The 17,435-nt window shown below is 38.8% G+C and overlaps 1 protein-coding gene across 1 annotated transcript in view; it reads right to left on the bottom strand.

Annotated features, from left to right (window-relative positions):
• MOXD1 (monooxygenase DBH like 1) overlaps window positions 1-17,435 on the bottom strand; it is a 49,553-nt gene that overhangs the window by 13,740 nt on the left and 18,378 nt on the right. Inside the window, exons 5-6 of the mRNA XM_069010754.1 lie at window positions 3,409-3,588; window positions 992-1,094 (exon numbers count right to left, since the gene is read on the bottom strand). Coding sequence (XP_068866855.1) covers window positions 992-1,094; window positions 3,409-3,588 — 283 coding nt within the window. The remainder of the gene's footprint in view (window positions 1-991; window positions 1,095-3,408; window positions 3,589-17,435) is intronic.

Raw genomic sequence — 17,435 nt, 5'->3', positions numbered from 1 at the left:
CCACCTGAAGCAGATGGAGAACCCAGGTCTACTCTCTCACACTCCTGGCACAATCCTATGCTGTGTATTTTGCCAGGAAGGGGGAGAAATATGACCTGGATCACAAACACCCTGCTCTGCCTATGCTGTCTGAAATTTCCCAGGTTTTTGGGAAGACTATCATACAGCACAATCAATTAAAACAAAATGATGAATTTAGGGACACAGCCAAATCAGACACAGTTTTTCAGCATGTGACTTCTTGGGCTTTCATGCAACATTTGATGAAAAAGCATACAATATCAAGGATGCAGATGAAGTTTATTGCATCCCATGTAAATATGCATGCTGAAAGGACAGAGTCTGCCACTAACTAAAAAAGAAATTAAGATGGTTCATTTAAAAGATGAAGATGGGAAATGACAGTAAGGCAGAACACCATAGCCCACATAGCAAATTTTATTTTAACACATGGGGATGTAAAGAAAGGCCAGTATACTATGCTGCACTGGATTTTACTCAGTTCATATATAGCAATCACTACAATATTCTCAGGTACAGTAGCTTAATAAGCTTCTGTTTCAGAACAAAATATATCTTTCCCAAAGGCATCTTCAAAGTTCCCCTGATTTTCCTGGGATCCTTGGTTTCTTCCTTTTATTTCTTCTAAATATAAATTAAATTCAGAAAGAACAATTTTAAAACACAATTATAAATGAAAAGCCTATCTTTGAAGATAAACTGACTTTACCCAGTGAATGGTCTAGAAACCTGAGTCTATACTTCTACTTCAGAAACTGCCCACAGTTCAGGTAGACGTTTTTTTAAAAAAATACTCAAAAAAAAAATTTAAAGGGCAGTGGGAAAAACACTGTGAACCAGGAACTATTGATCAGGGAAAAATAACCCTCAGCTTTTTATTTGCTCTGTTTGCCATGCAGTGCAGGGATGAGGACTTTTGTGTAGTGCATTTTCCAGTCCTGCACGTTTTAAAGCGTGTGAGGCTACAAACCTTCTGTGTATGATGGATTGTCATAATGCACCTCCATGAGGACAAACAGAGGGTCAGCTGCTGTGCCGATGGATAAGCCAACATGAGGAGGGTAGGTGAAGCCCTGGAAATCAATACACAGGGAAATCATTACAGAGTTAACGTATTTTTTTGCTAGAGTTAAGAGTTAGTTTCTCTTTATAAGTACATTGACTCCTTTTTGCAATGATATGATCATATTAATGAAAAAATTTATGAATATAACTTCTTTTACAGCTATCTGAACTGGCATTGTGATAAAATATACTTACTATATACTCAATAAACTTAAAAACTATGTCAATATAAAATAGTAGATCCCATGCTTCCCAGAGGACAAGGCTCTGAGCAAAAGAGTATAATCTCACCTCTGACCCTACTTCTACTACTTCTGAGTAGGAAGCTGGATTAGAGACTTCCTGAGGTCCCTTCCAACCAGCATTATCCTGTGATCTTATGATTATTTATTCTGTATTTATTGTTTGAGCAGAAAAGGAAAATTCAATTTTAAACGTATAAACATAGCATCATCAAGCATTTAGTCTGACAATAAAACCCTTATGAAGAAGTGAATCAACATTTTAAATGTTCCCAGTTTCTAAAAGCAGTAATTTCCAGGGAATACTGTGGTTGCATGTAGTTCACTTGCTTTTTGTGCACAAATAACTGTATTCTAAGTAAAACGGTTTGACCAATAAAGTTGATCTGCATGGCTACATTTCCATTAGCAAGCCAACAGTGCAAAAGAAGTAGCTCTGCACAGTGAAACAGCTTGTGCTGGACCCACTGCCCCCAGATGCTGCTCCTTTGGACAAGCTCTGGTCAGGTCCCGTGCACTGAACCCCATTTATTGCTAAAGGTGCTGGGTTCATCCCTGCACATTTAGTTTAACTCCATCCCAGAAAGGCTTGTGCAAGTTCTCAAACCACTCATGATGATAAACAAAGCTTTGCAAGTGGTGATAACTGGGAGATTTACTTCAAAAGCTCACTCCTGTTTTAAACCAAAACACCAGTATCTCGTAAGTGAACTCATTTACCAAATTCACTTTAATTGGAATGAATGTGCACCATTTTATAGTATATAGCTAATATTTTAATATGCAATTTGACATTCTAACTTTCTGAATGTGCAATTTGCGATTCCAGCTTTCTGACGCTTGATGGACACTAATGAATTAATTGTAGTATATAGCCAAAAATATTATCACCTTCATTCTACACAAGGGTAAACTGAAGTTAGTGAACTGGGTACTTGGGCAAACCTGGATGTAACCCAGATCTGTCAGATTCCTCTGCACAGATCTTTAACAACAGGATCATCCTTGCAAAAGCCTCCATGAGGCTTGTCAAATCATAACTTATTTATACAAGTTTTTAATTTCACTTAGATTAAGACAGTTGAAAGTACAAATACTAGGTCAGAGCATAGCTGATGGCAAAAATGCACAAAGGATACACCAGGGAAAGTGTTCATAGTGGATTAAACTTCTTTTCATGGGTCCGTGTAACAACTCTTACTTCCTCACACTGCAGTGTTTACAGATGGTTTTGGACTGCAGCTGGCAAGAGAAGGTTCCAGAAACTATCATCACCCCAGTCCCTCTCTGTGCCCAAGCCATCATTTGGGTGGTCACACAGTGAATCAAGGGTGTAAAGAGCTGGGATTCTTTTGGCAGTCATGCTGTGTTATGTCAGCTGAAAGCATTAACTGCAGCCTAAATTAACATGAAATAAGCTGAAAACACAGCCTGGGGTGAGCATGGCATCACAGCCTATATTTTCTTTAGATATGCCCCACTGCCATCAGCAAAGTGGTCCTTATGTTGGCTCTGCACTGACACAGGATCTCTCCTACACTGAAATGATGTTTCTTTGGACTGGGCAGGAAACTTCAGAATAATATGCCTGAATGGGGCAACACTGAAACCAGGTCCTGGTGAGGCACAAAATTAGTGAAATTTATGTATAACTTCATTTGGAGAGTCATGCCTCTGTGTCTTTTATGGAGTCACCTAGAGACACTGATTTTCTTTCTGTCATCCTCCAGGTAGCAGTTACTGGTCATTGCTGGAGGTATTTCCACAGATGGGACAAGCTGATACAGGGACAGATTTCCATGCTCCAAAGCTATCTTTCTCCCCTAAGGCATCAACTCCACTCCCCCTATATTATTTTCATTAGTTTTGGCTTGGCACTCAGGTTGATCATTGCATTGCATTCTTGAAAGGCCAATAGGAGATTCAGGACTTACTGGTAAGGCATTCAAGGACTGTAATCCCATACCCTTAAAAACAGACAGATTAAGTAATCAGTAATGTACTAGGAAGAAATTTCATGGTGATACACACCCTCAGAAAGCCCCATTGATGAACCATGCTAGACAGACGTTCATCCTACCTCTCCTCCAATGGCCCAAGCAAAAATGACAGTCTCACATGTGAGAAAAGAGTCTGGCATGTTGGGGTGGTAACACTCATGCCCATAGTCCAGCACACTGTCATTCAAATTGCTGCTGCACTGGTAGAGCAGGATATGGTGCACCAGGTTCTCATGGCCTTTCTGGATCAATGGCTCAACCTATCAATGGTAAAATGAAAAGAAAAAGAAAACATATCTCAACGTGACTATTTTAATGCAGGTATGAAGACAGGACGAAAAGTTCTATGGTACTTTTATTTTAAAAGAGGAGACTCAATGTTCAATCGTAGTTGAGATGTAACTTCAGCACTCTGCAAACTGAAGGAATGAAGTTTCCAAAATTTCCATTTTGCCCAAGTGCATCAATGTGGGGCAGGAAAAAAAATTCTGCATCTGGGCAAAACCTCTGTTGCAATCTTGCTTGCTCTCTCTTCTCCCATCCTAGTCTTGCATGGTCACTTGTCTTTCTCACTGCCCAATCTTGTTTAGCCACATTCCAAGGAAAGGATATATCCAAGGAAGGGGATATAAACGAGCTGAAAGTCTGTTCAGCTGAACCAGCTTGGTGCCTGAACTACTCAGAGTTTTTCATCCCTGTTTCTGCCTCTCTTGTGCTATTCAAATTACAGCTTCCCATAGATTCTTTAAATCTAGGGTGAGCCTAGAGGTATACCTCACATTCCTCAGCAGCTCAAAATGGACTTCCAAATTTTTTTGACATCTAGAAGAAATTAGAATTTTTTTTTTAATCTGCTCAGTTGTAAAGACTTTGTTAAGATGAAGTCATCCTTGAGAGATTGGGTGCTCCAGCCTTTTTATGGCAGTGATGAGCTGGAGGGCTCTTAGTGGTGCTCCAGTGCCCCCAGTATAATTAGACCACAGAACTTAAGAGTAGGCTAAAATTATTTAATTCCCATATAAGTGTTTGCCCTCTGTTTGGATAGATGATGTGAAATCATCCCTGTCAGAGATTATGTCCCTGGGGCAAACATGAATACTTCTGAAAAGAATTATTTTGCATTTCAGAAAGATCATATTTCACAAAATATCATCATATAGAAGACATTATTAAAATTAAAGGAGTTTTTCCCTTGCTTTTTCTTTCAAAAATTTCATCCCATTCTATCATATCTACCTTCAAGCTCAATAGGATAAAGATTCATATTTTCATGAGAAAATTAAAGCTTTGGCAATGTAACTCTTAAGACACAGCGTGACATGCAGTATTGCCTTTCCGTATTAGGAAAGAGAAGGTTACTTTAAACAGGAAAAGAATGTATATACATCCTAAATTTTCATCCATTTACTTTTGCAAGCACATTTATCTGCTACCAGAGGATCAGAACAGGGTAAGCAGGAGCAGTTTATTACATTATTAAAATATTGTCAACACAATATCTCTCTCTGCATTTCGTTCAAACCGCTAAATCAATTACAAAAGAAGGGCAGGAGAAAGCAGCCAGAACCTGTGCACATCAAGGCCACCTTTGTTGACATGAATCTGCCAAGTACATTTAAGTTGGGCTCTCGGGGAGTCCAGATGCTGCTGAGTAGCTGCATGTGCACCCAAGAAGTGCTCAACCCACTTCACAGCACTTAGAAATCAGTGGAAGGATGCCAATTTGATCAGATGCACCAAAGTTTTGTTCTGGAGGCAAGACTGAAATAGTCCATAGGGGATGATCCCTATAGTTCTCAGTAATCCCTGTTTCAGTTAGCATTACCATTATTGTGAATTACTGCACTGCAGAAGTAAAAGGCATTTTTGAAGAAGATGAGTCAGTTTTCCCATGAAATAAGAATTTATTCCCAAATATATCGCACTGAATGACAAAGATTCAGAAATCCATTTCAGCTTGATGTTGCTTCTTCCCTCTGCTCCATCATATACCTGCATATTTATCCAAGTACTGCAGAACCCAAACACACTCATAACATGGCAGCTTATACACTAAATACCAGGATAGACCTCAAGAATTTTGAAGCTCTACATACTGTATAGGTTAGTCAAGGAAATGCTTATGGGAATATTATCTCTATATCTACCAAGACAGAAGAGAACTTTTGTCCCAACACATGATAGCTCTGCCTGCTGCTACAAGATCCCAGCACCTGCTGTGCTTACAGTCACTACTTCAAAACCAGCTTCCCCTCAAAACAATGGGACATCACCAAAATTAGAAACTCACATCCTGTCACTGGTTTTTAGCGTCAGTTACCTAAACAATTACAGCACTTGAAAAAGGAGTTTTGTTCAGCTTTCTTAAGTGAAGAAAAGAAAAACAAAACCTAGAACAAATCCATAAACATCTTTCCAATACATCTTGTAGGAAAACTTAACATTTTTCAGATGCAGAAAGAAATAATGAAGAGCAGCCATGAAGTTATGCTTTTCACACATTTTTACTACAACTTGGCTAAAGAAAAATTCTTTCCCCTTTTAAACAGCATATAAATAAAAAAAAAAGAAAGAAAATATTAGAGTGGTCAAAATTCTATTTAAAAAATCTTAGGAAAGTCTCATTAATCCTGAATTGTTCATAAAGGTATGGAAATATTTTAATGGCCAGCACCCTAAAGCTCACAGCATTATTTCTAAATGAAACAAGAGAAGGAAGAGTGACACTGAACCGTGCCATAAATCAAATCTCTCCTGGTGGGAGAAGGAATTTTAAAAGTCCTTGCAAGGAGTTCGTGAGAACAGAGACTCTTCCTGGAGTTTCAGTGCTGCTGGATAGTTGTTTATTAAGTCTTATCAGAAGAACAGAGCCACTAGCATGACCCAGGCATAACACAGAGCACAGAAAGAAGGAGAGAAGTGTGTGTTTATCAAGATTTACACAGCCTTTTAAAGATAATTTAACCAATAGTTACTAAAAATGTATATTATTTTCACTTTCCTACCAATTATTCAGTAACACAGCCAGGAACTGCGGAATTCTTTGTCCAATCATCCCAAATTACTTTTACTGCAGAATATGGAGTAGTAGAAGAAGAAGAAGAAGGTTTGGAGAACAACAACGATCCTCCATTTTGACATTTTTTGCTCTTATCTATTTACTACAAAGAGAAGCCCAAAACCTCTAAATTTTTAACCCTGTGACAATCTTACATAGTAGTCTATCACCTAATTCACACCACTGTATTTTGTAGTTCTTGTCTGATCGTTGGTAATTTTTTCCAAGGTTGGAGGTTAAAACAGTGCTGTTCAAGGGGGTAAGAACCCTTAAAAACAGGCAGAGTAATATTCTTGGCCCTCTGGGTTCTGACAGAAGAGGATCAGAGCTCTTAGACACTACTCTGATCTGAAGAATAATTAACTGTTCTTACTTAGCAGAGTAACTTCAGCAGAAAAGAAAATTTAAAAATATGGTCCCATACTCTATTGTAATGATTAACTGGGGCAGGGGTTTAAATTTGCCATTTTACATCCCAGGTGAGTGCAGCCCTATTTACTCAGCTATTAGTTATTTTAGCTTATAGAATAGGTTTGTTATTTAGGCTGCCTTACACTTCATCTCTCACTTTCCACAAATAACATCTGTACAGATTACTTTGCTTCAAGCCAAAAAGAAATTCCCAAACTTCATTTTTTCTCAAATAAACAAAAATCTTGTTTTCTGGCCAGCCTTACAGGTAATGATGAACAACAACCGAGTTTCTCAAATGAGGGGCCAGATTCAGAAAATCATTATTGCATTTAGAATTGCACAAGAGTAGGTGTAAAATTAGCTGTTAAAGCAAGTATCTGTAATTGTCTAGATCAGGGTGGCCTGATTGCTAGAGTACTTGCAGCCTCAATGAATGATGACACAATTTTCAGAACTCTACTCTTCCTGGTCTCCAGTCACAATGATAGTGGACCAGCCCTGAGGAGTCACCATGACCATTTTATTAATTTGTGCTACTTTTAGGATACTTACGGAAAGAAAATAATTTGAAGTGGTACACTAGAGCAAAGGAGTGAAATACACAAAAAAAAGTGATAAAAACAGGGATGGTACGTAATAGTCATTAAACTCTACAGGTTTAATTGAACAGCTAATTTTTGTTTGGATTCTTATTTATACACAACCTTGTTTGCTCAGGTCTCTTACTACAAGGGGACTCTGAAATGACATTTTGAGCCAAGTAATAAGATAAGAAATAATTGAGTAATTTAGATGGGTTGCAGTGAACATGGGAATCTACATTTTATTTTCAATAATTATGAAGAAACCTGTGACTTCGAAATGCATTTCCTTTCTTTGTCCTTGCCAATTCCTACCAACTTCTTGTTAGCCAAAGAAGTCAAGAAAGAAGTTGAAAGGAGACTAAAAAGGAATATGCATATAACTACCTATTTTCCCCATTTTACCTCATTCTTTGAGGCTCATCTGTGGAATTTTCACTGTTGCTGACATGCAAGGAAGACCCAGATGTCACGGTTCATCTCTTTGCCGTGTTGTGAATAAGCCTGCAGAGATACTGCACCACCAGGCACCTCGGTGACTTCTTCCCCTGCAGGCAAAGTGCATTTTCTGCTTGACATTTCCTAACTGCCAGAGGCATGGAGAACAAAAGCCCTACATCCACCCTACATCAAAATGCCCAAAGTGTTTGGGATTGCAAAACATAAGTGCATGCAACAAGGCACAACCTCTCCTGTTTTTCATGAAACCTGCAGGAAGAACAGCATGGTTTATTATTCATGATCATTTGCTTTATGCGTCCTCCTCTCCACCCTTCTTGAAAGCTTGGCCAAAAAGTCTTTCAAACTGAGCAAACTGACATACATGAACCTATCTGGCTCCTACTAACAGAGGTAAAAAGTAATAGATATACTATAAACCCCCAGCACTTCAAACCAGGGCTCTCAAGGAAGGATGTATTTAAAATACACCACATTCAAATGTAAATGAAGGCACTGCCTTCTGCAAACAAAAGTATGGGTTACAGTTATGGTGTTTGGTTGGTACTCATCAGGCAGGCTGAGAGGTTTTGCAGAGCTCCTTTCATGGTACAGAATCTCTTAGGACTTGCGAAAATTCTGACTTTCAAAAAATACAAAATATGGCATTTTCTAGTCATTATAATGTTAAACCAGATAAGATGTATGCTGTTCACCTCTCATTTTAACAGAAGCCCTATTTTAGTCAACAGGCTGATATCACATGAAAAAAGAAAATGTTTATATCTGCTAGGGCTGGCTTACTTATCGTCAATTTTTATTCCTCTCTTCTCTGTTTCCTATTATCATTTTACCTATTGCACAAACTGAACATTGTCACATGCTTTGGGTTTTCTTTCCTTAAAAAAACAAGCCAAAATTTTAACATAACAGTGCCTTGCATCTCAAGCTGATGATAAGCAGGGTTAAGATACTGATGTGTGATGTATAAACAGGAGAAAAATGCAAACAGCACAAATGGTCCAAGAAGTTAGATTTCCTAATCGTTAAAAACATCTCCAGAAACCTGGAAGTCTTTCTTTCTTATTCCTGTTTTTCTACCTTTTTATTTGCTCTGATTTCTTTGATGTTAATAATCATGTTTTGTTCTTTATGCCTGCTTGTGCAAATTATGAAAGTTAGTCAAATATATCCATAGTCCATCATAGTGTCCCTGCCCTGTTTAGAAAACGTGGCCCACCAAATGTCAGACAACAAAAACCTAACTTTATTTTTATGCATGGAAATGCCAACAAGTTTCTGATCTGTCTGCAGTGATGTTTCTACACTAAAATGTAAATCATGATTTTGTTTTCTGGCTCAAACAGGTAGTTCCAACTTACTCTTGCATTTCAAACACATGGTGGCATGGTGGTATATTGCCATGTAAATGCTTCTGAATAAGGCCACAGCCTTACACAGCACTTCATGTTGGTAGACAGTGGTGACACAGGGAAGAAAATGTAATTCTAAAGTCTCAAAATGGAGAGTAAAAACTTGATTTTTATACTAGCACTGCTGCATCTAGGAGAGTTTCTAGTCTGTGGTTGGTTAATTCATTTATATGAGCTTGCCATGTCTCTGATTAACTCAGAGCAAAAAGTGATGGCTGTGAAACTGAGTACTGGCTGAGTTCACTTGAGAAGTTTTGCAGCAGAAGACCAAGTTATAGGGTCTCTGCTTTCTGTACTCATCAGGAAGAACCTTTACATTTTTACAGATTACTTTGGCCTTTGAACTTCTTTTGAAAATGTGTACCATGCACACATATTAAAAATTTATCTTAGAAAACTTTTTCAAAGGTTGACGTGGTTTCTTCTCATTAGAATTCACCAAGATTTTTTCTGAGTTTTTTAAAGTGTAATTGTGAAATGATCAAATATTTATCTAAAACATCTCCTTTAGGATTTTAGATTTTTCTTCAGAAAAGCAAATACTTAGAATATTTGGCTTTATAAAGTCAGGTCTTCTTCAGAAAAAAAATCCATATATTCCAGAAAAAACTCTCAGTAATATGGCTTCATTTTCTTAAAAATATTCTGAAAGAAAACCACCAGTCATTTGCTGCCTAACACTGCTTCTTGCACACAACCCAGAGCTGTGCTGAGCATGAGCTCAAGAGCTGGAAACATGCCTCTAAGCTGGGGTAGATGTTGAAGTCCATGACACCAGCGCAGACCAGGATTTTAACACTAACAGCCTAACAGCCATCTCATGTTCGTAGAGTAGCCTGCCCACACCAGTGTCACATCTGGGACACTAATCTGCTGCAGACTTTCAGCCCAGAGTTAAGGCATTCTGGGGTCAGGCAGGGACCACCCTCCCCATGCCTCCACCCTACCCTGTCTGTCAGAAAGCATTAAATTAATGCCACAGAATAGTTAGAGCTGAAAGAGACACTTCCAGTGCTCAACTGGCTGCAGTCTAGCATGGACTAGCTGCTGTAATCTTTCCTCCGATCATTTGCACGTACACAGCTAAGTGCCTCTTTCTGTTTTCCTCACTGTGCAATCCTACATTCAGTCATCACCTCTAACAAATCCCTTTAAGTCACTCTCTATTCCAAGTGCCTCTGAGTTTATACTGTGCTACTTAGAAAGGTGTACATGTTGGTGAGTTAATTGCAGGAAGCAGAGCAAAGTCACTGCTTCTGGCTCCCTCATGTTCATCAGGGATGATTACATCTGCGGTACAACAGGGAGCATTACTGCCTAACTTGAATTGTCCTTCAAACATAAAAATGTTAACCCAAATTATTCTCATACAGATTTTTCACATCTTCCAGCTGGAGAAAAATATAACTTGAGCATTTAGTGACAGTGCTTGGTTTTTGTATTTAAACAAAAAAAGAGATGTTGACAAGATAAAGGCCCAGGCAACAGAAACCATGCCCAGCCTTAATCTCATAATGTGATTAGGTAAGGTTTCCTTAGAGGATAGAAATTTTCCAGACTGAAACTTCCATGCAATTTAAGGCATTGAAATTCACATGATTTGTACCTAATATGTGTAGAGGGTTTGTTTTGGATTTTTTTTTCCCAAAGTGATATTCAAATACTGGACATAATTTTAATTTGAAACAACAGTGTTGTCTGATTGATTGATTGATTGAAACCTTATTGTTGGCATTTGGTCTTAACTGGTTTTGGGTATACTTTCAAACGCAGAACAAAAATTCTAACATCACTGAGGAGGAAAGGTCCTTACCATGTGAACGGAAAATCTTATTCAAAGAACAGATATTTCCTGCTCTTGGTGTAAAGAAAGGATTCGTTTACTCTGTGACTGCATTGTTCAATGAAGGCTCTTATTTAGGTTTTATTAGTATACAGCATTAAGAAGGAATTACCAGACCTCTGTTTTAAGCTGCAGAATTTTTATTGGAAAAGAATATGTACTTTCAGGTAAAAGTTAACTGTTGCTGTGCTTTTAGCTTGGAGAAGGCTAAAATCTAAATTTACATAAATCCTTCTGTCCCCATATAGTCCTACTAATAAGTAAACTGTACATCCAAAATTTCTGCAGGTCACTCTACTGAAAAACTTAAATATTTTAATTAAGGAAGAGGAATTAAAAAACATAATAAACAATATGCTCAAACATTTAAAAATGAGAATTAGAGATGGGTTAAGTTGTCCTCTCTGCCATCAAGTCCATTTTTAAGTTCTAATTCCTAATTAATTACCTGGAACTCTGCCACTCATAAGGAGTTTCAGACTTTAAAGACTTACAGTAATTTAGACTAAATCCAAAAGAAGTATACCTCAAAGAAACACCAATAAAACAAGAAGTATACCTCAAAGAAATACCAATAAAACATTGTTTCTGCCTGACGTATGCCTGAAGATTTAAGATAATGCATTTAGCAACAGCTAAAAAGTATAACCCTGAGGAGCAATCTCATAAAAACCTCAGGTCAAGCAAAAGCATGTTTCACTTGGTTAGGCTTCCTGGCAATACACTCATTGTACTGCTAAGCAGCAGAGCCACTGGCAAAGTGGTTGCGGTCTTCAGGATGGCCATAGTCTCTCAGCATGGCTGACACACTTCAAGCAGAATTAATTGGCAATTAATCATGAGCATCATTACTTCCTTGTGGAAACAATATCATAATATAGTACTATGTAACCAAGTATGTTTCAGGTCTAAGGCCAAAATGGGTAGCCAATAAAGAGTTTATATTTATTCAAGAGAAACATATGATTTGAATAGCATAAATAATACAGTCGGTGAAGGTACTCCCATTTGTCCATGGAATCACCATTCTTGCACAGCAATGTCTATTTCTTTGAGGCAGCAATGGAAGAGGTTTTAATTCTATTGTAGAACTGCAAAACAATCCCCTTGATCATGCAGCTAAATAACATTACACTTTTTTTCTACTTTGGAGTGAAGACACTGCTTTGCCTGAAGACAGAACACGTGAGAATTGATAGTGTGTCCCTTTCTTGTTTTACACATGCAGAAGTACAGTACCAGGAAACATGTTTTCTGAAAGTGACATGCCGACTTCTGTGAAGGGCTACCAAAGTGGAACACACATGAGAAAGACCTCAGACATTTGGATGCTGAGCTCCTAGAGGAGCCACCGACCTGCACAACTTGGCACCTACAGTTTGAAGGAAAAGCAGGGGGTAAAATAAGCACAAGGCTCATGATTTTGACATGACAGCCTCCAGAGCAACTCTGTGGAATTATTGCCCATAATCCTCTAAAAATTTATATTTACAAGGTTAACATACAAACATAAGAGAGCTTACAAAATAAGTGCAGTTAAGTAACAATCACATTAATACTATTTCCACATTTTCTCACACAGAGTCTGATTCTGGTACCCTTCTGTAGGACTTCAACACCCGTCAATACATGCAGGAAGTCACACAACAAGAGCTATTTTCAGATTACAGGGTTCTTTTAAAGTCTGCATTTAAATTATACTATAGCAATTCTCTAGAAACCAAAACCATGATTGGCACTTCATAAAACAGAAAGACAGTTTCAGTCCCAGCAGCTAAAGACATAGTAATGGAGAGGTCACTGTAATGAGGGGTTGCAGAAAGGAGACCAAAGAGCATTAACTTGTAGTTTATAAAAATTTGGTTAGATATTTAGCTTTTCTTAGGTAGGGGTTTTGGGTTTGGGGCTGTATTTCATTCCAAGATGTAAATTATTTCCATGCCAGCTAAAACATCAGTCTTGGTGCAAAGAGAAATTATTCACTATCTACCTGTGGTTCATTTGTCATCTGTGTGGATTTAAATGTCATGTATGTGTAGTTGGTTGGTCCTGGCTAGATGCCAGGCATCCACTAAAAGCCAGTCTATCACTTCCCTGCACAAGTGGGCAGGGGAGACAAAATATAACAAAAATTCATGAGTTAAGGACTGGGAGAGATCACTCACTGAACACCACTGCAGGCAAAACAGACTCAGTTTGGGGATCTGAACTGAATTTATTACTAACAAAATCAGAGCAGTATACCACCTTTTCCCTGCCCCTCCCTCTTTCCCAAGCTCTATGTCCTACCCCAGCAATGGAGGAAGATGGGAAATGGGGGTTATCGTCTGCTCATCACACCTTGTTTCTCCCACTGCTCAGGGAGAGGAATATTTCCCCTGCTCCAGTGTGGGGTCCCTCCCATGAGAGACAGTTTTCCATGAGCTTCTCCAATGTGGGTCCATCCCATGGACAACAGCTCTCCACAAACTGCTCCAAAGTGGGTCACTTTTCCACAGGGTGCAGTCCTTCAGGCACAGCCTGCTCCAGTGTGGGTCCCCCACAGGGTCATAAGTCCTGCCAGGAAACCTGCTCCAGAATGGGCTCCTCTTTGCATGGGTCTGCAGGTCCCTGCCAGGACCCTGCTCCAGCACAGACCTCCCATGGGTTCACAGCCTCCTCTCCGCCTGCTCCAGCGTGGGCTCCTCCACAGGCTGTGGGTGGCTCTCTACCTCCTTGTGATCCTCCATGGGCTGCAGGGGAACCTCCAGTGCCTGGAGCAGGTCCTCCCCCCCCCTTCTCCACTGACCTTGGGGTCTCAATAGTTGTTCCTCTTGCATGTTCTCACTGCTCTTCACTGGCCACAATTACATCTGCACAACAACTCTTTTATTTCTTGTTTTTAAATCTGTTATCACAGAGGCATTGCCACCATTTCTGATTGGCCCAGCCTTGGCCAGTGGCACATCCATCCTGGAGCCACCTGGGATTGGCTCTGCCGGACATGGGGAAGCTTCTGGCAGCTTCTCACAGAAGCCATCCCTGTAGCCCCCCTGCCACCAAAACATAGCCATGCAAACCCAGTGCAGTCTGCTATGTGTAGACATGGCAGAGAGGCCTTGTCTGACCATTGTCTGTCTATTTTTCCACTGTTATTAGTGTTGTTGACAAATCTGTGCTCTGTTCATAGCTGTGACTACTCTGCATTGCAAGTAGAAGCAAAGATGGAGAGAGCCAGAACATAATTTTCTGAAAACTACCCCCAGCAGCTGTGGTTGCAGAGTAAAAGATTGGTACTGAAAGGAAATACTTCAATTAGATCAGAGTAGAAGTTTCTGCTCCATTTACAGACCGTTGGAGCAATTAAGTTTGCCCTATAGAAAATTTGCTTAAGGTGCTGCTACAATGTGATTTGTCTGAATTAGAAGGTTGATCTTCAGAAACAATGCCAAGATGCTAGTAGGACCAAGCTAGGTTTGTTCTGTGACCCATCTACACAAGACCCATCAAGACAGAGTTTACTACTGACGAGCCTGCTGTTCTGGTATTTGTGCAGAGGATGCTTTATAACTGCTCATCTAAGGCCCAGTGCTGCTCTGAAGTGTTTTGCTGCCTGCTATGATAAGAAGTGTTGGATGTTTGGCTGTGGCCAATTTTCTTATCTTTTCAGTGCATCACCTAGTCACGGGCTTACTTTAAAATCATATGCAAAACTAAGGATGAGGAAGAAAAAATAAAGAAATGGCACCAGACAAAATGGGGCTAATCAATAACAATTATCACTCCACAAATCCTCTCAGAATTGGGAGGTAAAACTCAGAGACCTTCACAAAAACTGTGCTTTCCCCTTTACCATGCTTACTTTTGGTTACATTTTAAGTTAAGACTCCTGACATCTTGCTTTTATTTAACCAGAAAAATCACGCAGCACATGTTTTCCTACCACATGCTGGCATGGTCAATACATTGCCATAACGGATAGATGTTGCTTTTATTTAGAAAGCAAAAATCGAAGAAAATGGATCAAATTAGCTACACATTCAACTTTGCTGATGACAGAAATGAAGTAGGTTATTTTTGCATACCAAGCATGAAATAAATAATGCAACAATAACTGCATAATTTAAGAATTCTTATAGTTAAGGTACACAAGTGAAATAAAAGAAGATTACTGCAAAATAAAAGTGTGTAAAAAATATAAAGTTGGGTAGAACAGTAAAATCTGTGGTCATGTATAATTTAATCTTTAATCACAGAATGAAATATCTTAAACAATTTTGCATATGCAATAATCTAGCAGAATATGAGAGAATAATGTATTTCTGTTATTTCCTCAGACAATGCTTGGGAAACTTTTAATTTTCAGCCTGTTCAGTTCCATGAATCTTTAGCACTGCAAAGCCTAATGGGCCAATTCAGGCTTGCACTGAAGAGCCAGCCCTGCAGATCAAAGGGCAGATAGCTTACAAGCTCTGCAGCATAAGATGATTGTTTGGTTGCCAATCTAATTTACTGAAGCTGAAATTGCTTTGTAGGGGAACGCACGGGAAAATATAGAACATTTGTTTATGTCAGGCTGCATGATGCAATTTGCTAGAGTTATCACATTAAGCAAAATGTAAAGGTTCAGGCCAGAGAGTAACAAGAAGTTACTGTCTGGTATCACTCAAGTTAAAAATCAGTGCCCTCATTTAGGTACTGCAGGCTACAAGCTGCCCTTCTGGCTTCCAATCAATCAGTCTCTTAAACTGGAGTCCCTTTGTATTTTCACACTGGGGTCTTTGGTATTACTAAAGCATTCCACTGTCAAAAAGCAGAGTTACCCTTGGCAACAAGTTTTTTGGAGTTTTTACTTCCTTATCAGTTTGCCCTGAAACAGAACATGAAGATTAACTGGCAGCTGCTGGTGTGTTCTAATACAGGCCTTTCTTTAATTGAAAAGAGGCTCCCTCTTCTAAGGAGATAAGCAATGGAAAACTTTCGTGCTGATGTAAAAATATGCCTAATGTAACATGCCTTCTCAGCTAATGCTAAATAATTAAGTTTTTTTATGGTTATATGGTTGGCCTGTTTCACTAGTCACATCATAAGCTTAGTGCCAAAAAAATTACACAGAGTTGTGCTTGAGAAAAGATCATTTTTCCTAAAGGCAAACTGAAAAAAAAGTATTATTTTGCAATCTTTGCTTTTATCACAATCTCTTCTCTCCCCTGACCTTTTTGGTTGGGGTATATCTCCCCTGATTCATTCATCTGAGAGTTATTTATCTAATACAGGCTGGTGGTCTGGGTTCTCTCATCTATCAGTGGAGAGAAAAATTGAACCATACATGGGATGCTTGAGCTCATACATTTCTGACAACTCCTTTGGGATGATACAAACAGCTAGTTTTGCCACTGTGAGGTCAATTAAGCAGCTGGCTCAGACCCATAGATAAGTCAAGTTAGAAGAGAGGAAGCCCATCTCTATGGCTGAAAATTTACTGTCTTTAATATGTTGCCTGAGTATTTAGGAGTTGTACTGAAGAGATACTGAATTTTGACCACATAGCATCCCCAGCATGGGGCTTCTTCCCCATTTCAGCAGAGCTAAACCTTCTCACTTCATTCTCATAAGCAGGTTCAAATAATGCACATGGAAGGATTGCTTTATACAAGAACCAAACTTCTAAGAGCTTACAAAATGCAACTGCTATCCTCCTTTCCAATGCCAAATGCCCTCTAAAACTGGATGTATCATTTAAAAAGTTCTCTTACAGAATTAGAAGTATTTTATGTTCTTGGGCACAGCCACATCACAGCATTTCTGCTGGTATTTTTCTGTCTATACTAGTTTTGAAACAACCTATAAAGTTTAGAACTAAGGAAAAATTAGTAGTTCTTAGAGAAAAGACATGCAGATACAGCTAAGTGATCCTACTACACAATTTTGGGGTTTATTTTACATAAAATGTTTTTTCTACTCTTGGAGTAAAATTCAACATTTGACATGTTTTTGACTAGGGAATTATTACTAATGAAGCCTGGGGAAATACTTTTCTTGAGGAAAACACAGTGTATTTAAAAGAAATTAAGAAAACATAGAGAGAAAATTTACAGAGTTGGAACTAGCACAGGCATGCTATACACTGAAGCCGAAAAGCTTCACACAAATAGATTATGGCATGTCTGGCATGTAGGATATACATACCAGACTTTCAGCAGTATATACTGTAAATTTTCAGTTTACACACAGCATTAAGCAATTTGTTGGGTTCAGAGGGAGATTACAGGTCCAGAGAATTCACAGAAAATCTAGAGACAGTACAAGAAACACTGTATCTTAAGGTTTTTGAATTGAAGCAAGAAAAACAGTCAAGCAC

This window comes from Aphelocoma coerulescens, chromosome 3 (assembly GCF_041296385.1).
Source record: "Aphelocoma coerulescens isolate FSJ_1873_10779 chromosome 3, UR_Acoe_1.0, whole genome shotgun sequence".
NCBI classification, from domain to species: domain Eukaryota; kingdom Metazoa; phylum Chordata; class Aves; order Passeriformes; family Corvidae; genus Aphelocoma; species Aphelocoma coerulescens.
Note: the sequence above shows the minus strand (reverse complement) of the source record. Positions and strands in the feature narration are given on the sequence as shown.